Genomic DNA, 22,479 nt, shown 5'->3' on the forward strand with positions numbered 1-22,479 from the left:
CACCAAGTACCAGCAGATTTTAGACAAATGCATCTTCACATCACCTCAGCTAATGTTTCATTGCCTTTACATAGTCATGAGGGATGGGTTTATATCAAATACAGCTTAATCCAAACTATGAACTCAAATCCGTGCCCAGTATGATGTTCAAATTAGAGTCTTCCAACTGCCCAGATGGAACAGCATGACAATATAATAGCACGAATGGTAAAAGTCCTCATACGGTATCCTAGTTCACCGCTTCTATCTGGCTGGAAAATGGTGCACTCAGGATGTGGGAAAAAAGGAGTTAGTCTCCGGATGCAAAAACGAAGGTTCTGTCCTGGAGAACAAGTTAGTCTCTTAAAGAATGCCTCATATACGTGCTTTTCTTCTCCAGGACTCTGGCACTATTTAAAATGGTAGGAGATTGTGGGAGAAAGAATCCAGAAATCAGAGGATGACCTTAAAGCAAAATTAGGTTAGACAAGAAATATCCACTCTGTTAGAAGACATATAAAACTAAAAATATAACACAGGAGGACTTAGACTGTTCCTTCTTCTGATGCTCCCTCTCTAACACGAGGAACATCGGGTTTCCGAGGACCAGAAGAACTGGAGAGAATGTTAAAATATATCAATTACCACCTAAAGGGTTGAGCCAAAAAAGGTACTATCATGCCCAGCTTGGCTGAATGCTGAGTGAGAACGTGATAATGGTGCAAAACCAGCTGAAGATATAAATACTGCTGGGGAAGGAGGGGGGAAGGGAGAGAAAGTATAACCCGGGTAAAGTTCATTTTCAGGGAGGCAGCATTTATTAATGTTTAACTGCAAACCAGCAGGGTTTGTCTTTCCAAAAAAAAGATGGGGAAGCTTCATTGCTTGAACAATGGAGGAAAAGCTGCACAGAATCTCAGGGGAAAAAATATGTACAGCACCACAATCTCAAGGCTTTTCTGGGAGCTATTTTCTGAGAGCTCGGCACTTGCATAAAATTGCCCTCATCTCACAGTGAAAAGCTATTTCCCATGCCATTCAGACTGAGCAACATGTCCTTCACAGCGTACTCCACTCCTGAAATCCCTTCCCCCAGCATTGCCAGTGCACACTGGTTTTAATCTGCTGCTCCTGGCCATTGAGGCAGCCTTGGGCTCTGCTGCTCACCCCTCTCACTCCCACCTTGTAGCCATCCTGCTCATCCTGCTGCTCCTGAAATGATCTTCCTTAGTTTTTTTTTTGTTGTTGCTGGGGTTTTTTTGTGATGGATCACAAAAGAGTAGCCATGTTTGGTCTCAAAGCTGAAACCTCACAAAACTCACTTCATAAGTAAATGTAAATGTCAGTAAAAAGTCTAGGCTCAACTGCTTAGGCAGATTCAAAGAGGCACACGTGAGGGGTGGGTGCCAGCAAGAAAAGAATAGTTCTTCCTGAAGGACAGAAGGCAAAGGGGAGATCTAACAGCAGTCCCACCACCTGAAGGGAGAGGGGGGTTGGGGAGAAACATCAGAGCGATACCTCTTGGAGGGGCACAGTGAAGGACAAAAGGAAAAAGACGTAACTTGCAAGAAGGGAAAGTCTGTGCAAAAGGAGACCATGTCCGCATCCACTCCCTCTTGGGGGTAGTTCAGCACAGGAACAGGTGCCCAGAGGGGCTGGGGAATCTGCAGTCTCAGAGATGTTCAGAACGTGCCTTGACAAGGCCCTGGACAACCTGACCTAGTTTTCGAGTCAGCCCTGTTGTGAGCAGGGGCTTGGGCTAAAGACCTCCAGAGGCCTCTCTCACCTACATCTTTCTGTGAGCCTGTTATTCTGTATTACTGCATTGCCCATTTACTTATTACACATCCCTCCCACTACACCCATCTGTGTATTGCCACGAACATCCTTTCTATAGTCCTGAGTAACACAGCTTATAAATACTTCACCAGCTGTAGCTGCTTTCTCATCCAGAAAGAAAACAATACAAAACCCTACAGTGTATGAGAAAGTATATTTTTTTATCCACGTATATTACATAACCTATCATATACCTACTGTTATCTTAATCGTTCAAAATTACATATACATTACTATTATTATCCTAGTACTATTATTATTTTATTATCTATTAACCACTCTATGTTTTTTCACCATCAATTAGCTGAAGGTCCCAGGCCAAAGACCAAGATTTCACTGTTCTGAGGCTTATGTAAACCAAAACAAATCACAAAGCTAGTCTGAAATAGCTTCCAACCTACATATAAAACAGAAGGCAAAAGACAAGGGCACAACAGAATCAAAATCTCTCTCTGCCATGTGTTTTTTCACATGACAGTGGGGAAAGAAATCTTAATGGTTACTCTGCATGGAAATGGACGAAAACATGTGCAGAAGGTTGTTTTTCTTGCTAATAACACAAGTGTGCGTCTTTGTGCAAGGTGTACATTAGCATGCATATTTATATCTTATATGCATGTGTGTGAATGGCTAGCAAAATATTCATCTGGACAGCAAGCCTGTTTTTGCCAGAATATGCCTGCACGCAAAGCTTCATACATAAACATACAGTCACATGTGTATGTGATTGTTCATGTGAAAGTATTTCTAGGGCATATTTTTCAGTAAATCTATAAATACGGCTGTCTGCTTTTTAGATTGCAAATCTTGTTCACAAATGCCTGCTTGCTGGGAGACATTACTGCCTGAAGATATGCACAGGAATGCATTTGGTGGCCTGCTTGTTTGTGCGTGACGTTGTCTATCTACATGCATCGACCAGCACAACACTGGATCTGAGGGCAGACACACTCCGATGCCAGGTAGGAAGAGCGCGGAGGTGGGTTGTGTTGCCTCCTTGTGTCATCTGTGCCTGCTTGCCAGAGTGGTTTTAGACGGGTGGGGACTAGCATATCGGGTGGATGCACGTGAACTGGGATGGTTTTGGATGTGCTTTACTGGAGAAACAGGTTGCACCCCACAGCTCGCCCCCCACGCCCCCAACTCACGTAGCACAAGCTGTGTTTCCTTTGCCCACCTCAGCTCTCCAGCCCTAGGCGTTGCTCCACTAGCACCCCACGGGGCAGGTGTCTGCCATCGTCCCAGCAAAGCCGTCACCACTCAACCAACGGCCAGCCAGGGACTCGGGCACGGCTGATGGGGGTGGGATGTCTCCAAAGGCTGAATCCCGGGGGAGCTCAGCTCCAGCTGGGCTCACGCACCTCTCCATCAAATCCCACCCCACGCTCACCCTGCCAGTGTCACTGCTGCAGCCAAACTATTGCCTGGCATTAATGTAAATAAAGCACAAACTGCTCCAGTCAGACTTCTGTCCATACACCTTCCCACTTGGGCTGCTGCTTCCAAATCATCCAGCGTGTGGGTTTGGGAAGGGTTTAGTGTAGGAGACATTTGCAAACTCTCAGATGTTTTAGGCAGTTTCGGAAGAGAAATTCCTGAATATGGCCATAGAACTGATTCTCTAATCTTTTGCAGTGTGGCATATGTAATCCTCATAGGGATGCTTATCTACTGGAAGGGATTTTCTTGGTGGCAAATGTGGCTTTACTCCTATCACTAAATCACAAGTCTTCAGGAGATGATTAATGCATCCCCTCCCTCATCCCCCAATCATTCACGGAAGTATTCATGCAAGGCAGTTTGCATTCATGTATGGAGAAACATCCACTCTGTATGAATTTCACATTCACGTGCTCTCTCCCTCCTCATTTGACTGGATCCTTCATTGCTCTAAAGCCCTCTTAAGTCAGCTTAGTCTGAGCAGAGTAGTAGGAAATAAGACACCAGGACTCTGCTATAGAACCTCCCCTTTGCAGGAGGCTGTCCTAAAAGGAGAGGTAGAGGAGATACAGAGGATAATGGAACAAGGAGCCATAACCAGAGTACATCCGTGTCCCAGATATTTTTCTAAACTGCCACTTGTATGAACTAGAGCAAGAGTCAGGTCAAGTTTAAGGGTTAGAAAATCCCTTACCTACAGCTCCCCTAAGAGTTACCAAAACCATCAATATGGTTCTGTGACCAAGAAGGGCTTTTTGATCCAAGAAAAGTCATAACAGAGCTCTGCACGACTTCCTCTGTACAGCTATGCAGATAGATACCCATCTATATACATCACTGTTCTCTTTGGTTATAGTCACTCTTCTGCTCTACTTACTATCACTATGCAGATGAAGGCAGCTGCAGTTTCTCTTTGCTGTTACAAACACATTAATGGCCTGGTTGATTTTCCCCATCCCAGCTTGCCCATTCTAACTCTCTTTGTGTCCATGGCAGGTGAAAATGACCCCTGACTCAAAATGCTGATAGCCCTCCTGGATGTAAGTACAACCGTGAAAGTCAATGCCTGACCTGGGAGTCAGCAAACGAAGGGCAGAGTTGGTAGGATTGGGAACGGACAGGGATGTGTGCTCTACCAGCACCGTTCTGGGAGCCCCAAGAGGTTATGTGATCCCAGGGAGACCTGTGCTGCCACAAATGTCCCAGTTGTCCAGCCCTACCTGTGGGTAGCTGAGGGAGTTCTCCAGGTAGTGCAGGTCGTCCCCTGTCCCCCCGGCCTCGCGTCCTGCCTCCACAGGTATCCCGTAACGGGTGCATTTCTCAAAGCAGACATAGTCGTATTGCGGTGTGCCCCCCCACAAAGCTGACTTCGATCTGGGTTTCTGCGTCATGGTCTTTGAGCTCTCCATGCCTCTACTCTTCCTCACGCTCAGTTGTAACGGAGCTGCCTCTCTGGGCCTTACCTAGAACACCTCATGTTCTGGCCAAGAGCTTGGCCTCCGCACTTTCCTCTGCTCCCTCCTTCCTTTCTTTCTCTCCTCAGACCACTCTGACTTGTTCTGTTCCTTCACTCACTTTCTCTCTGCCCCTCCTCCTCCTCCTCCTTGTGCCTCTCTCTCCCCTTCCTGCCCAAAGGCAGTGATTGCAGGGTTTAACTATATTTATAGCAACCTTCCTCTGCCACATGATTCCCCAGTGCCGTGTCTGATCTCAGCAAAAGGCACTAACTCTGACGGGATTGAATATCAGGTGTGGGCAAGAGGGGAACTCCTGAAGGAGAGGGAAGGGAGAGGGGGGAGGAGGAAAGAAGGTGGTAAGACAGAGCTAGAAGTACAGAGACAGAAAGCAGATAGGAGGAAGCAGAAATGATTATTCAGGGGATCTCTTCTTTCACACATCCCCGTCCTGGGCAAGCCATACTTGCAGTGAGAACAAAATTCAGTGGGTTTCCTCGTTTTCTTCCCAGATACCAGGCGTCCAAAAGACTGATTGACAATCATAAAGATGCCAGCGACTATGGTGAGGTAGAACAAGATAGGTACACACTCAGAGTCCCGAGACAATTTTTCTAAGTCCGTGGTCCACAAGAGAAGCAGCAAGCCCTAATGGAGAAGTCAGGCATCCCTGTAAACTGCTGAGCATTGCAGTTTAATCGCAGCCTTCCCACATACCCTTATGGGGAACACTTTACACTTTTGAAGAATGTCACCAGATTGTTCTGTGGGTATTCAATTAGTGGTATATGCAGAAATTTATTCTTCTTGATGCTCACTTTTGCACAGGCTAGAGCACTCAACAGCTTCTTCTCTCCACTCTGCCACTTGTTTCTCAGTCAGGCAAAAAAGCAATGAGCTCAGCCAACACCAGTGAGCTACCAGCCAGTGACAGGAATGAGAAGCATGTTCCAGCAACATGGTCTAGAGACACCTCCCAGTACTGTCAGTGTGCTGAATGTAGCCATGCGTCTTTTTATGGCTATGAACCAATGAAGAGCAGTGAGTTCAAGATCCTAGAAATTATGTATAAGAAAAGAAGACCCCGCATGCCTCGAACACAGTTACTAAACAGCTGCTATTAACTCCTTCTTCCTCCTCTTGTACACTATCACCCCTCCGGAACAATGGTTTCCAAGCTTCTCACACTGCACGATAAGATATTTGCAGGCAGGATGGGGGAGATAAAGAGGCAAAACACCCTTCTTTTGGGTCCAGAACAGTAGTCTCATTATTTCATTTTGCAGACCCCTGTAAAACATTTCTCCTGGAGGCTCATTTTGCTTTTTCTCTGCCTGAATGGTTCTTGAGAGTGGGGTACAAAGAAAGTCTCCAAGAGGAAGACACACTTGATTTCCTCCATAAACCACCTCCCCACCTCCTCCAATGTCTCTGCTAGCAATATCCATATGCATGCCCATTAGCAATAATATCCATATGGATATTGTTAGCCTATACAACACATACCTGGTGGCAGGCCAGGTGAGTTCTGAATATTTACAAAAACATATAGGCTCATCTGTTTCATTCTGACCAGCACTCACTTTACCGTCAATAAGCAATGTTTTCTGGAGGAAGACTGTGGCCCATCAGTAGGACAAAACTTGTAATGAACCCCCTTAAAGAAGAGTTTCAAGTGACCATGTCTAGGAAATCAAAGATGAATATTTGGGTACCCTCATAGATTTCCATCATAAAGACATTAACTGCTCCCAACCTACTGAGATGCTTTTGGAAGACAAATGTCACTAAGCTTTACATAAAAAAAGGTGCATAGCATATACTATATAGTGTATAAAATACAACAAATTGTATAGAATGTAAAAGTGTACATGATATATAGAAAACTTAAAGACTAACCACAACAAGCCCCAGCAAACATCAAAGCTGTAATACAGCACAAGATCTTCAGTTACTATTACATTTACTGGAGGACAACACTCATCATAGCCACTGGAGAAAACTAATGGGAACCTTTACCCAGTGCACGCTCCTAGCTCTTGTTTTTCAAGAGGCACAAGAATACCACATCAGAAATTTCTTCAGTGTAAAAAAGAAGCCCCCGCTGCCAGCTAATCAAACCCTGGCTGTCTGTCTTGTCTGATACTGTTGTGGAACTTCCATGGAAAATAGTTATATAATTATAGCTTAAAATAAGATGATCCTACCCTGAAAGGTTATTTCCAAGAACTGTTCCTTTCAGGCTCCAAACTGGCCTCAGCCTTACTCGCCTCATCACTAAAAGCATGAAGGACCCCAAGGCCAACATTCACCAAAAGGCTCTAGATGCTCCTCGAATGACAAACCTTTACTAGCCTTGTGAAGAAGACAACCCACAATAACCCTGTGCCCTCACTCATGCTTTCCATACACCTCATCCAGTGCACCAAATGGTAGACTGATAACTATACAGATGAAACTGAAGATCATTATGCACACAGTGGTACATGTGTACACTCTAAGGACCGAGCTCTAAGGACATCTCCAGCTAAGGACCCAGCATTTATCTAATTGCCAGTGGGAGAGCATTTCTCATCAAACAATCTCTCAGCCTCTGATCCCTGTACCCAGATATTGTCTACCAAGGTAAAGACTGAGAACTGAAATTCACCATTCCAGTGCATGACAAAATACATAACATCTGTAGAGATATTGGATTTATGTCACATTTTTTCCTGTGTTCTGAACACTAACCTTATCATGCTCCACAGCTTATAAATCACCCCTCTCCCTCTTTCCCCTAGGAGTAAAGTAGTTTGTCAGCTCTCTAGGCACTATTAACATCCTCTCTGTCCCACAAGGTGCCAATAATCTTTTGTCACAGCCTCACTGACACTAGTCTAGTTAAATTCAAAGAAGCCGCTCTCAACTTGTATTTGCTTTAAGATCTGCTGCTTCTATTTCAGACTCAAAGAACTTGTAGACCCAACAGCTTGTCCACTTTTTCCAGCTGGCACAGATGACCTAATGAAAGGTATTGTTCCAGCTTTACCCATTGTCTTGTCCATGTTTTAAGATCAGCAGAGTCACGAAAGTACAGAATACTGAGCACATCCTGAAAAAGATCTGCCTTTTTACACTCCTGTTGTCCAGCAGCTGCTGTGAAATCTTCCCTATCACTTTTCCTGTAATTTCCTGCCATAGTTCTTCTTTATGTATTTTCTTTATTGCTCAACTGTCCTGCTTTCTAAGGCTGAGGACACCGCAATGTAGTACTCCTGTTGTATGAGAGGTTACCAACAGGTTCAGGAGACTAGCGCAGAAGTGGAGGAAGATGTAAAAAAAGAGGAAGATGTCATAATCACCTTGCGCTAGTCACAAACACAGAAGACCTGTACGTATGGCTCGACTCCTCAAGTCCACCTAAGCCTCTTGAAAGGGCTCACAAAGGTTTCTAGACTGACGCACAGCACGCAAGAGGAAAGGTATACAACTTGCTCATACACCAATTTTTTCTTTGCATATTACAGGCCCTAAAGGGACTCCAAAGTGTGTTTCTGTGGTACTTCCTTCAGGCAGGACATCTTCAAGACAGATGAAACAGCTACAGCCCAAATTAGGGTCTTAGATGAGGAAAAAGAAAGGAATAGAAATCAGAAGAACTCTCACCCAAGATTGGTTTCTTCTCCAGTCAGACATCTCTTTCTCCTTCCTCTTCCCAGTTTTCTCTCAGGTCTCCCTTTCTCTGCCTTTAATTTTTCTTCTGAATGCTTTTCAGGATGCAAAAATATAATTCCTAGCCTTCCCATCCTACTGCATTTATAGTGAAAGCTCTGATACTATGGGGGCAAGGATGATTGAAGACTCGCACTTCTCTCATGGTCCTGTCCCAGGACATTTATCACCTGAAATCCCAGTGCTGTTAATCAACAGTGACAAGCTTAATGTTGTTCCCTGTCCCCTGCCTACACAATTATCAGACATCATACAAACTTCTGAGTCTTCTCCTTATACTAGAGCTTTTTGTGCGTGTGTGTGATTTTCTAGCAGATTCATCCTAAAAGATCTAGACCACTTCACAGCCTCACTGTATAGAAACCTTATGTCCCACTGCCAAAGTGCAGACTCCTCTGGAATGAAACACAACACTTATTTTTCAGCTGCCACCAGTACTGTGTACACCAGCAGTACACAGACATTATAGCAGATGGTGATACAGAGCCCTCTACCACCCCAGACTGAAAGGATCTGAATTTGTGGAGGCAGAGTTATTGTTGCTCAGAACCTTGCATACAAAATAGAAAAGCAGACATTTAAGAATAAAGAAAAAATAACATTCTGTGCTTAAGAGGACACAGCCCAATAAGGCTGTGAAGGAGATTATATAAAAGATAGGCAATGAGACACAAGAAACTGTAAAGGTGAAAGGGAAAAAGGTAGTTCTGAAGCAGGAAGAGGAGAAAGGTGACAAAAGGAGAACTACTTAACAGTAACTAAAACTCTGAGAGATAAACACAGAGGCAATAAGAGACAATGAAAGCACAGAAGGGCATGAGGACATGAGATGCAGGACAGAAAGAAGTCACAGCAAGTGTACTTTGCCTCAAGCATTAGCTTCAGATGGAGCAAAAAAAGAGTGAACAGGAAAAAAAACTTCAGTAGACATAAGGTACTGTCTTGTAGATGAGAACAAGGTGCTTGAATGGGACATTTTATTAGACAAGATACCCATGGAAGCTTCAAAGAGCTACAGGAGGCAATTGGAGTTTTGGGAGAGAAAGAATGCTGTGAAAAGGGTTAGGCAGAGGGAGGGAGACTAGGAGAAAAGATAGCTTTTATAGCGAAAGATAGAAATAGACCATGGACTAAGGATTGAACAGTAGCAAAAGAAAAAATATAAGCTGTACAGGACCATATTGCAAGCAAAGCCAGCTATGGAGAGATGATGACAGAGGACTCTCAGAGAACACTTGAAAGAAGAGTTGAGTTCACAGTAAGAAGTAGAAAGAAAAAGTCCAGAAATTTTAAGGGCTTCCATCATGGAGAAATAACAATATAATATGATGATATTCAAGAGGACATGTACTAACTAATACTAGACTGAATTGACAGAAACAGGCTAGATTTTGAGAATCATCGGCTTTTGATGATTCCAAGTAGGGGGAGATGATGATGTTAGCAGAGGAAAGGCAGAATGGAAAAAAAGAAGTAGATCTCACAATTGAAAGCAGATAAATACTTATAGGAACACAGTGACATGAAGAAGCCATAGAAGTAGAAGTTGGAATAGATAAACTTGGAAGGAAACTTCAACGGATCATGATATGACATGATGACATTTTTGGTATGACATGATACGACATTATTACATGCCATGACTAGGGAAAACCCAAATGGTCTTAAAGGGGACAGGGTTGTGTCTTGGTTCCAGAAACAACTCAACTGTCAGCCTGCACAGAGCACTTTGTGAATTCACCCCAAAATCAAATGAAACAAAGCCATATCTGTGTTGATGTTAGTAGCTAATGTAAGTTACTTGTTCATTTGAGGTTGTCTTATCTTACATCACAGTGTGGTCACAGTTTGGAAATGAGAGCAGAAAGAACAAGCAGAGACTACTTAAATCCAGCAGCAAGAGCAAGACACAGAAAATCAGAGGAAAGAGAAGATAACAAAATTAGGTTGTATAAATGGATCCCACCTCATACAGAACTTTAAGGTGGATCTGACTAGATGTCCTGGTGAGCTTTCAGGTCAAGATCAGCAGGCTTCAAAACTCAAAACAGAACTATCTTTACCAGAACAAAAATAAGATTATTCTATTTTATTTTTTTTAAATAGAGAAAACTTAAAGTATGTAAGTCAGGAAGCACAGAAATAAATATACAGTTTATACACAACTCTCCCCCACACACTGTGACCTTGGTTCCAATTAACTCTGTGACCTTCTGAGCTGCTAAAATTTTATGCTTACACTCCATTGCCTAGGAGATTGTTTCTGCACCTCCACAGCTTGGATGGCTCCTCCCCTACAGCTGCCCCTCTTCTTAAATTGCAACCCTCAATTCCCTCAGTGGCTCTCTATCCTACAGCACTCTGTAGCCTCTACTAAATCATTTCTCCCTTGCATATGCTCAATGGCTTTCCAAAGGAAGACCTGTCTTGCTGGCAGGGTAGAAATCCGATTGTCTTATCTTAGAATAAACTTAGAATAAATGAGGGCAAATCAAATAGGCACAGTGTGTATACAAGTATCAAAAAGTTAATAAATAAAAAAAAAGAGGCAAAAAGTAAAATTAGGCTGCTGAGAGGCAGAACACTTTATAAATGCATTGTGCATCCAAAAGCAGCTAAAGTCAGTAAGAACTAGCAAACGGTCAATGAAATATTTGAAGTAAGTTTAGAGTCTTTCTTATTTTCCAGGAGAATAATGTTGCATCATAAGCATTCTCTGAAGTAATCAGCTTGAAGACATTTTTAGTAGAGAGACTAAGGAACATCTGGAACTATAGATTCATCCCTAGTGATCAAAACATATTAGGGATTCTTCTAAGCTTGTGAATTATTATTATTCCAGGACAGAGAATCTACAGACTCTCTGGGAAGTTGCTCCTTACCTGTATATGTAGACGATGAGCTCTGATTCCAAATGGTGAATGTTCTCTAATAAGTCACCTGCACCATGACCTGTATGTTGTTGTCAGCTAAAATCATCCTTGAGAGATGGTAGGCAGTGCATGGTAGGTAATTTGTGCTTTTCTTCCTCTCCTTCCGGTAGATCGCTTGTTGCACAGGTAGATTTCATAATTGCACATCCAATCTGTCAATCATGCTATTACACAGCAGCATGACCGACATCATAAGGGTGGAAAGAAAATGCAGTGATGAGCTGTGTAGAACTGGGCTGGCACAGGCTGTGCGAAGGGCTCCTGGTTTTGTATTGAACTCGGCTAATTCCAAGAGAAGAATGCTGCCTCTTATGTAAGCCATGGCCAACTAGGAAGAAGTGTGCTCACAGCTGAAAATTTTTGGAAGAGGACTGGATGATGAAGCAAAATTATTTGGATTGAGATGAAAAGGGAGGGTTTCAAGGACAAATCAGGGGTATGCTTGAGCTGGGATTGGGCAAGAAGAAGGGACCTTCGGTATGGACAGATATCTCCAGGAGGCCATGGCTAGGACTAGAAATCTGTAAGGAAACCAGATGCAAGGAAAGAAATAATTTATTTCATTTTCCTGATACATGTTCAACTTTGAGGCCCTAGAATCTACTGATCTCACTGAGAGTGTGATCACACTACTGGTTTAGAGGACTTAAGGAGCAGACTGGTTGAAAAGGACAGCCCTAATTTGTTAGGTACGGGAACCCATGATCAAGAAGCTTGATGCAACAAAAAATTAATTTTCAGCTACGTCAGCTCTCCATTCCAGCTGATGCACGGCCACATGGATGTTAGAAAAGAAGGGGTCAGGAACGCACATAGAAAGGAGGAAATGGACTATCTTTTCTGATTGCAGCAGAGACATAAGCAACCATAAAACTTTTCTCAGTATCACTTGGGTGTTGCTTACTTATCAGACTTTCACCGTTATTAGAACAAATGCTATAAACTACTCCTATGAACTTCATGGCACTGGTTGCTGACTTCACTAGTGTGTCCTGTCCTGTCTCAGCTAACTGAGATAAATGATGTCAATATAAAAGTTGTAGCACAGACACGTTATCACTACCATTAAAGATTTTTAAATACCTTAGTTACTATCAAAGTTATACTAGTAAATCTTTTACAATTTTGACTAAGCTTCCTCTTTTCCTTCCCCCATCCAAATGCAGATACCCATACAAAAACACCCAACCTTCTTGCACAGCCGGTCTTGCCGGTTTCCCATAAAACAATCGCTGGTAATAGTATGAGATAAAGATGAAGGTAAACAGAGAGAAGATAGTAGTTCTCTTAGCAGCCACAATAATAAATCCATCACAAACGAGGGCAAAACAATTCCCCTGTGGCAATAACCTTTCCTGTTATCACCGGCTGCTGATACAGGGATGACAATGAGAGTCAGCATAACATTCACTGGACTCCCTCCCTCTTTTATCATCCGCCTGCTTTGACTTGTAGGGAAGTGTTGGGGGAAAGGAAGAACAGCATCGAGCAAGTGCATCCGGGTTGAAGTACTGGGTCACGCTTTGGCATGAAGGCTACAGGAAGTCTTTTCTCTGTGGAACTCATTAGAACCATAGAATCATAGAACTGAGTAATTAAACTAAAGCTGCTGTATACTTACCAGAAAGAGTCAATTTTAGAACCACAGAATCACAGAATGGTTTGAGTTGGAAGGAACCTTAAAGATCACCTAGTTCCAACCCCCCTACCATGGGCAGGGACACCTCTCACTAGACCAGGCTGCTCAAAGCCCCATCCAGCCTGGCCTTGAACACTTCCAGGGATGGGGCATCCACAGCTTCCCTGGGCAACCTGTTCCAGTGCCTCACCACCCTCACAGTAAAGAATTTCTTCCTAATATCTAACCTAAATCTCCCCTCTTTCAGTTTAAAAACCCTACCCCTCGTCCTATCGCACCACTCCCTGATAGAGTCCCTCCCCATCTCTCCTGTAGGCCCCCTTCAGGTACTAAAAGGCTGCTATAAGGTCTCCCTGGACCCTTCTCTTCTCCAGGCTGAACAACCCCAGCTGCCCCAGCCTGTCCTCATAGCAGAGGTGCTCCAGCCCTCTGATCATCTTTGTGACCCTCCCCATGGACCCACTCCAACAGGTCCATGCCCTTCTTGTGCTGAGGACTACAGAGCTGCATGCAGCACTCCAGCTGGGGTCTCACGAGAGCGGAGTAGAGGGTAGAATCACCTCCCTCGAACCTGCTGGCCACCCTTCTTTTGACGCAGCCCAGGATGTGGTTGACTTTCTGGGCTGAAAGACAATTTTGACTGTCACAGGGGGAAAAGGTCCAAAAAGTACCCCAGGCCCATTAGGGACCAACAATCTCCAGATGTTAGAGGGACAGGTAAACTGGTATTTCAAGCCCAGGACAAGAGAAGTCAGCAGAAGAAAGTGCAGGAAGTGTCCCACAAATGGCATCGTATCTCAGGGCTGACATGTAATGTCCATGCCATCTAAAAAGCAAAAAACCTGGAAGAGGAATCCAGGGAGGGGCTGTAGATTGACTTTAGAACCTATTGACCAAAGTCAGGAGTGGTGGAGGAATAATAGGCCAAATAAAAATAAGGCATAGACAATAAACGATGGGAACCATTATAACTTCTATTTAACTTGAGAACTGAAATAAGTTCTAGAAGCTGCTAACTCAGATTGCTTATGAGAAATTACTGATTTTTGGATGCTGTATTCATATTTTTAAAAACATTGCTCGCAGTCTTGGTCATGTGCATTATTTGATGTTCAGAGTCAGCAAAAATCACTGAGAGTACTTGTGGTATCTTGTTCAGACACTGCCCTTGGTCTGGGCGTAACTCGATTTTTGCCCATCTGTATCAGAGTCATATTCTATTCCACAGTAGTATTATGTCTATAGCATATTTTGATAGGGATTAGTCAGAAAACAAACCAAATAAAAAGCAGAGATGGTCCTTGTGAAATTTTTCAAATCCTACTCCTTCTGCTTCTTGTCCTTTTGTCAGGGGGAGAGTTGTTGCTCTCTGCCAGAAGCACTGGCTGAGCTGGGCTGGGGACCTTTACCTAGTCTACAGGCTTTTGGGCACTACAAGGACCGTCAACTCACACAAGTCTGCAGGCTCCTCAGACCCATTATGCTGAGGGACAAGCTGTGCCACCTGCTGAAGACTCGCTGCTCTGGGAAGAAGGTGCACCTGACCCTTGTCATGGCAGATTACAACATCATCTTCATCAGTAAGGGCCCTGTTCAAGGAGGGAAGGGGATCCAGAGGGCAGAGTGCTTCCCTGTACCATGGGGACCACAGCTCTGTCTACAGAACTTGCTGGTATACAGCACTGCTGGTACCACTGGCACCACCACTGCTGTCCAAGAAGGTTTCTCACACCCCTTCTCTCTTTCTCTAAGGGAAACAGCTCAAAATCACACCATTAAACCCCATGAGAGGGAGATATGGTCTCTGCAGGGGCAGGGTACTCTCCTTGCTTGGCAATCTAGCTATACTTTGTGGCAAGACTGCTTGGACAGACATGTCTGTCTATACAATCTCATACTGAGTTTTGCCACACTGAACATTACAACCCTGTCCTCTCTTGACCTATAGTCTTGAACGCTGGGGAACATGATCGTTGCACTAAATCAGCTGCTGCACATTCAGATCTGCTTGGAAGTGCATTAACATCTTTAATATCTGTGTTCTGATACCAGGTCTGTAATGTCATTTTTATCAGGATGCCTTTCTTAGCAGTATCAGTCCACAGGAGTGTCTGGCCCTGCCTGTGAATTTTGCTTCTGCCCTGCTAACAGGAAGAGGCAGATATCATCAGGATGGCAGGAGGTCAGCACTCCTTAGGGGACACCTGGTACCACCTCCAGCCAGATAATAGTACTTTTTTCACCTACATCCAAGTGGAAGAGATCAGGCTGAGCCACTCCTGACTAGACCGAATCTGCATCTTTCACTGGAACATCTCACCAGACAGCCTCTGACACTGAACTGTTGCCCTTCACAGACAACCATGTACTCTCTGCGAGGGGGGCCGTCACTGCTTGCTGGCCTACTGGCCATTATAACATGGGCATTGCAGGACCTGTGGAAAAACAGGGCTAAAAACTTTGGGAACTGGTGGGTGCCTGGCTATCTTGCCACAGCTACATGTAGAGATGGCTGCCAGCAGAAGGATGTGGCAACAGGGCATCTGTAACAGGAGGTTTGTGAACTGGGTGGGTGTTTGCCTGTCTTGTGATACATCTTTCCACAGTGAGTGTTGGGACAAGTGGGATAAGACATAGCGTTTGGAAGTTTGCTTGTCCTGGTGTGTTTTTTTTTTCTGGTCATTTATGCAGCTCCTTTGGGAGACAGATCATACCACACAATTCCTCTACACCTTGGAGAAAAATAAGGTTCTATGATGCATATCATCTGCATCCTGGCAGAGGACAGCACTCTTTTTAAGGATCTGAAGCAGATGAAAGAAGGACCAGGGACTTTGTATGTGGACCTGATCTCTTTAGATACCAATATTGTGTCCTTCAGTAACCTCCATGTCTTCTGGAAATGTTTCATTTTTTTGGTCGCATCTCTTAATTGATTAAAAGGTTTCTTCATTTTTATGTGGTTTTCTGTTTGATCCATTCTAGTGGATTTTTTGACCCTTGTTGCTTCCATAGGGGTATTGGCTCCAAGCACATTGCAGTCACTATGTAGTAGTGGTTTCAACTAAGAAATTGAATTTTTTAGTGCAGTATCTAGTCAGAACCTTTTGTGGACTTCCTTAGCTGACTATTCCACAATCACCAATTGCATCAACTTCACAACCCAATGTGACTTTTGCCCAGCCTATATGGGGGTCATGGCAGTTTTTTGTGACTATTGTAGTTTCTGTCCTAGCTGGCTCTCTGATCTCAATCAACATATCACAGTGTTGCAGTCTAAGTTCAGAAGGTGGTGATGCAGTTCCAACACTAGACACTTTCTATTTAGGTCTGAAATTTCAACCTGTTCTGATGCTGAGTTTGTTAGTTTGATCCAGGTTCTCATCAGCATATAGTACTACTCTATGGCTGCTATGGTTTACCTTATCTTTCTGCATAATTTGTGTTCTAGTATTAAAATTTCCCATTCATTGTCTGCCACAAATTTTTTAACATGCCTGGTGTATCTCCTGTTAGGATTAGAGACTGGTCCTATGTATTATTTTTCATAATTCTAGCATTTGCATAGAAGTAGGTATACCACTACTTTGGTTCTTGTTTTGGTACTCTATTTAAATTGGATGATATTTTCTTTCTACGTCTAATTTGAGTGTTCACAGACTTTGATATGCCCTGCACTTGAGGATACAGAATTTTTCTAACTGTACTACCCTTCATAAAAATGACCGGAAGAAAACATGCTTTTGCACCTGTTATCTTCTCCTAAAGCTTCAGTCTGAAAGCGTGCTGATAACCCTCCTGATGTTCAGCGTCAGAAGTCTGATTCCTGCTGCTAGTCTGTCCCTCCGGTACAAGGTCATTCTTTAAAACAGTCCATAGCAAGAAGCTGTACTACCAAACAATTTTCTCTTCCTTTCATGAGATTTGAGCAATCATGTGACTGAGAGGTGACCAAGCTGGGTTGATGGAAAACTAATTGCTTGATGGGTTAGATTTGTGTTCAATCAACAGCCTGAGCTAATTTAACATTGCAGCCATAGGCATTAGATCCTTCATGACAAGAGCAGTAGGAAAGTATGTCCAAAACCAGAGAGAATAAAATAAGTCTGTCCCTTTTCACAACTACCTGACATTAGACCATATCATATTATATTACATTATATTATAAAACTTCACCCTCAAAAGGATAAACAGTCAGCTGACATACTGTTATGGAATCAGTTGTGTCAGTCTCACAGTCCACATTCAGTAGCAAAATGTCATCAGCTGATGATTGCTCATTCTCTTTAGCCAAGATCCCAAACACATTCATGTGGGGAAGTGGAGAGAAGGAGAGAGAAGCCTACACTTGTAAATAGCAGTTGTGTTGGAAGTGGAAACAACTAGAGGTTCTGAAAGAATCAAAAATCCTTGTGGAAGGATTTGGAAAGGGTATGCCAGAGTATCTTAGTGTGTTTTGTCAATACATTATACTAACATTATACTATGCACTTGCTATAAGGATGTCAGGTTCTATAAGGTATCAGGAGTTAGGTGGCTGAGTAGAATATAAAACAAGCAAGGCTGGAAGAAATAGCACATCAAGAAATAATAAGCAAGCTGTACTCACTGAATCTCTTGCTACCAACTGAGGGTATATGAATTCCCTCCCTTTCTTTCCCATGACTGGCACTTTTGAAGGAAAAGGTCAACTCAGTACTTGTCCAACCCCTGGGGTTCTGCTCCCTAAGATGCTGCTGGGATGAAGGAGTGGGGCAGAGCTCAGAAGGGCTGACCCAGTAGGGCACTTCGGGCAGTTGTTAGTACTGCCTCACAAGTTTGAACCGTTGTGATTCATGCTTCAAGAGTGGTGTTTCTTTAACACGGTTATGCCTACAGGTAGCCTACATAGCATTTGAAGAGTTTCCCACAGTGATGGAACTGTAAAAGTCAAGAATAAGGGTGATATGGGCTAGAACTGAATGGAGAGTGAAAGGTACTATGGGGAAGGACTACTTCTTGCGGATAATCTGTCTTTCTGTGGGCTTGTGGTGAAGGGCTACTAGTCAGGCTACTACCTAAGCCCTACACAGAACAGGCTGCCTGACACACTGTGCACCTGCCTAATGAAAAGCCAGTGATGTATCAGACCTTCAACTTCTTAGTTTCCTTTATTCCACATTTCCAAAATCTCAAGTCTGGTATTTGTCTTCTGGTACGAGAGCAGTTAAAAGAAAACAACCCCCCCAAAACAAAAATCAAACAAAACCCCCCCCACCTCAAGTCTTTAAGGGTCATAGGGTAAGAGTAAAAAAATCTTAGTGTTAACTACTCTTACCTTGCTTTTGAAAGGTAAAGAAGAGGCTGGGTTAAAGAGAAAGCACACAATATTTCGAGATTTTTCAGTGTTGGCCTGAACCTTCACAGCTGCCTCAAAATTGCGAGCGGCACAAAGAAAGGACAGCCACATTCCCTTCCTTGCGCCAGCTCTGATACGTCTGCCCTTAGCATCGTGACAGGTAAACTGATGGAAAAACATTCCTGTCTTTATGTGGTTGACTTCTCAGTGTCCTGCTCTGAATGAGTTCACCGTAGGTCAGGGAAGCAACATTTAAGTAAGAAGCTGTTACATGTGGTGGTCAATAGATCATCTCAGCTACAATGTACAGCCTCACATGAAGCACTAAAACACATGTTCAGGCAAGAGGAGAACTTTACTTAGCGCTTACTTAATCTTCCCAAGAGAAAGATTTTCTTGTACCTCTGGTATAAAGTTCCTACACCACCCTGGCTGTTTCTTCTGTCACGACTGCGATGCGTTCAATCTTGCATTTGCCTTTACCTTTCCTGGAAAGCTTAAGTGAACCTGCAGTTCTTTTACCTTATCGGCCTGGAGCATTATGGACTTCCAATTAATGGAAATGAGATTTCCAACATGCCCCATTTCTATATGGAATTGTAGCTAAAAGCAGCGCACTCACACACGCACTGCCTTGTTATCTACCTCTAATAAAAAACTTGATGCCAATCGGTGTAAAATGAAATACCTCTCTGGTGTTGAAAAGGGCTCACAGTTTGTTCCGAAGTTACTCGGAGGAATAAATAGAAAGGCTGACTGAAGAATTGTATAAAGACCTTAACAGGATGACTGAGCGATAAAAGGACAGGTGAAACAGTCACAATAAATGATGACTGGGAGGAGGAACAGCTGTTCTAGTTTTGCATACACAATAATCGTCCAGCTGTTACTATTTAAGCTGACTTTTACTATTTTCTTAAATAAGTATTGGGGTTAAACAGAATGGTCATGATAATGAGTCCCTCAGTATTTTTTTAGAACCATGGTTTAAGAAGTAGGAAAATAAGACTAGATAAAATGAACATGCAACTACATCTTGAGTAATATTTGCATTTCTGTTTCCCCCAACCTCAAAAAGGATATAGTAGAACTGGAAGAGTTTCAGAGGACGGCCAAAATTATGGAATAGCTTCTGTTTGAAGAACAGCTAAGCAGACTTGAGCCTCCCAAGCTGGAAAGGGCAACAAGGGCTGGACATGAATAGAAAACATGAGTGATATGGAGAAAAATGAACTGAAAAGGTTTGTTTTGCTGTATCTCAGGAGGTAGGCAGTGGGTTCAGAACCAAAAAAATATATTCATCAGACAACATGCATCTTGTTCTATTAAAGTTACAACTTCTTGGAATTTCAATGCAGGCACACAGTTTTAATTTGCTTTTCTGTAATAGCAGTAAATGCCAGTTATTTGTGAGTCCTTTAAAAATAAGGGTAGATAAGAGAGTTCATCATAGACGAAGAATTAAAAAATACATTCTATGACATATTTAGAAGACAATAATCTTATTGACCAGTAGGTAACTTGCACTGCTGTTCCTCTGAGTACTTTAGTTAATTACAGCATCACAGGATATTTGAACTTTGGGTGTGACACCTGCATCTCGTCCAATACCATGCTCAAGCAGTGTCAGCTGGAGCAGGTTGCCCTGGTTATGTCCAAACAGCTTTTGAATATCTCCAAGGATGCAAATTCTACAACCTCTCCAGGAAACCTGTGCCAGTGCTCAATCACAGCAAAAAAACTTATGTTCAGACAGAATTTCCTGTGTTTCAATTTGTGCCCATTCCATCTTGTTCCGTCACTGGGCACCACTGAGAAGAGTCTGGCTTCATCATCTTCAGTCTCCCATCAGATGATAAGTTCCCCCCTGAGACTTCTCTTCTCCATGCTGAATAGTTCCAGCTCTCTCAGCCTTTCCTCATATGAAAGATAGTCCAGTCTCTTCATCTTTGTGGCCCTTTGCAGAACTCAATTCAGTAGTTCCATATATCTTTTGAACCGGGGAGCTCAGAACTGGACACAGGACTCCAGATGTGGCCTCTCCACAGCTAAGTGGAGGGCAAGTATCACCTTCCACAACCTACTGGCAACAATCCTCCTAATGCAGCCCAGTATACCATTAGCCTTCTTTGCAGCAAGGGCACACTACTGACTTACGCTCAACTTGGTGTCCACCAGGAGCTCTAGACCCTTTTCTGCCAAGCTGCTTCCCAGGCAGTCAGTCCCCAGCATGTACTGGTGCATTGGATTATTCCTCCCCAGGTGCAGGACTCTACATTTCCCTTTATTGAACTTCATGAGGTTCTTCTCTGCCCATTTCTCCAGCCTGTCAAAGTCCCTCTGAATGGAGGTGCAACCCTCTGGGGTATCAACCACTCAACCCAGTTTTGTATTATCTGCAAATTTGCTAAAAGTTTTCTCAGTTACATCATGTCTAGATAATTAATGAAGCGGTTAAACAGTATTGGATCCAGTGTCAACAATTGGGGTACACCGCTAATGACTGCCCTCCAGCTGGCTTTTGTGCTACTGATCACAACCTTTTGAGCCCCACAGTTCAGCCAGTTTTCAATCCACTTTGAGGCCTACTTGTCTAGCCTGTACTTAATCAGATTGGTCTGAGGATGTTGTGGGAGACAGTGTCAAAAGCCTTGCTGAAGTAAAGATAAACAAAATCCATGGTTCTCCCTTCATCCACCAAGCTATCATCTGATCACTGAAGGCTATCAGGTTAGTTAAGTGTGATTTTTTTTTTTCCCTTCATAAATCCATGAATCACTACTCTGAATCACCTTCCTGCCTTTCATGTGTCTGGAAATAGTTCCCAAGATGAGCTGCTCCATCACCTTTCTTGGGAATGAGGTGAGGTGGACCAGCCTGTAGTATGCTGGACTTCTTGCCATTTTTGAAGATCGGAGTGACATTTGTTTTCTTCCAGCCCTCAGTAAAATAATTGCGAGTGGTCTCGCAATGAAATTAACGAACTCCCTCACCACTTGTGGGTGCACTACATCAGGTTCCTTGGACTTATGTATGTCCAGTTTGCTTGAATGTTCCCTGTCCTCATCCTCTTCCAAGGAGGGCCCTTGCTCTTTGTCACCTGGTCTCCCGCCCTTTTAGCAGAGGGCTCACATTTTCCATCACCTTTGTTTTGCTGCTGATATACCTGTAGAAGCCATTCTTGTTGTCCTTCATGTCCTTCAGCAGATTAAACTCCAGATGAGCTTTGGCTTTCTTAAACTCATCCTTGCACACTTGGCCAGTGTTTCTGTATTCCTGCCAAGAATACATGACCCTGCTTACACCTTTCTGTGTCTGAATGTAGTCAGGAGCTCCTTGTTCATCCATGCAGGCCTCCTGCTGCCTTTCCTTGATTTCCTGCTCATCGGGATGGATATTCCTGAGCTTGGAGGAGACGATTCCTGTACATCAACCAGCTCTTCTGGATCCCTCTTCTCTTCAGGGCCATATCCCATGGGATTCTTCCAAGCGGATTCCTGAAGAGCCAAAGACTGCTCTTCTGAACTCAAGGATCATGATCTTGTTTTTAGTCCTTCTCCCTCCTCAGATCTTGAGGCTGTCCCAGACCTTCACGCCCCCAACCACTCCTTCCTTGTTTGTAAGTATCAGGTCCAGCAGAGCACCTTCCCTTGCTGTCTCCTTGATTATTTTGTGTTAATTGTTGTCGAAGCACTCCAGAAATCTCCTGGATTGCTTGTGCCCTCCTGCGTTGTTGCTCCAGCAGATTGCTTCCAGGGACTGTGAATATGAGGCTCTTTCAGCTGGCTGAAGAAAGCCCCACCTAATTCTTAAGTCTCTCTGCAGAGCTGTGTTCTGTACCTAGGCTCACTACATACTCAAAAAGGGATAGTTATTTTTCTGGAGTTGTTAAAAGCAGTAATGTCTTTTTAACAGTGAAATATTTTGTCGGCTTCTGCGAGTGATCTTCAGGCAAATTCTGTTCTCTTTGATGTCCCAGTAGAGCTTTGGGTAGCTCTGAGTCTTGGGTTATAGATAAGATATCCATAGTCCTTTAGTAGTTTACACGGGATCAAAGAATGTATATGCTAGACTATGCACAGTTAAGACTAATTGGCCTAACTTCAATCTGAAACTAAGTTGAGGTTCCACGAGCTAATGAAC

At 43.4% G+C, this 22,479-nt stretch overlaps 1 protein-coding gene across 5 annotated transcripts in view; it reads right to left on the reverse strand.

The window, feature by feature from the left end:
* Positions 1-22,479, reverse strand: part of CLCN1 (chloride voltage-gated channel 1) — a 67,060-nt gene that overhangs the window by 37,504 nt on the left and 7,077 nt on the right. For 2 of the 5 annotated variants that reach the window (XR_008464037.1, XM_054187091.1), the window contains exon 1: positions 4,479-4,874. The exons of 1 other annotated variant lie outside the window; for it this stretch is intronic. Coding sequence is in view for 2 of the 4 variants with exons in the window: in XM_054187091.1 (XP_054043066.1) it covers positions 4,479-4,667 (189 nt within the window). In the remaining 2 variants the exon portion in view is untranslated. Of the gene's footprint in view, positions 1-4,478; positions 4,875-22,479 lie in introns of those variants that run through there. 2 more of the 5 variants (XM_054187097.1, XM_054187104.1) reach the window with 2 other exon arrangements.

Source organism: Rissa tridactyla, chromosome 1 (assembly GCF_028500815.1).
Source record: "Rissa tridactyla isolate bRisTri1 chromosome 1, bRisTri1.patW.cur.20221130, whole genome shotgun sequence".
Classification (NCBI taxonomy): Eukaryota; Metazoa; Chordata; class Aves; order Charadriiformes; family Laridae; genus Rissa; species Rissa tridactyla.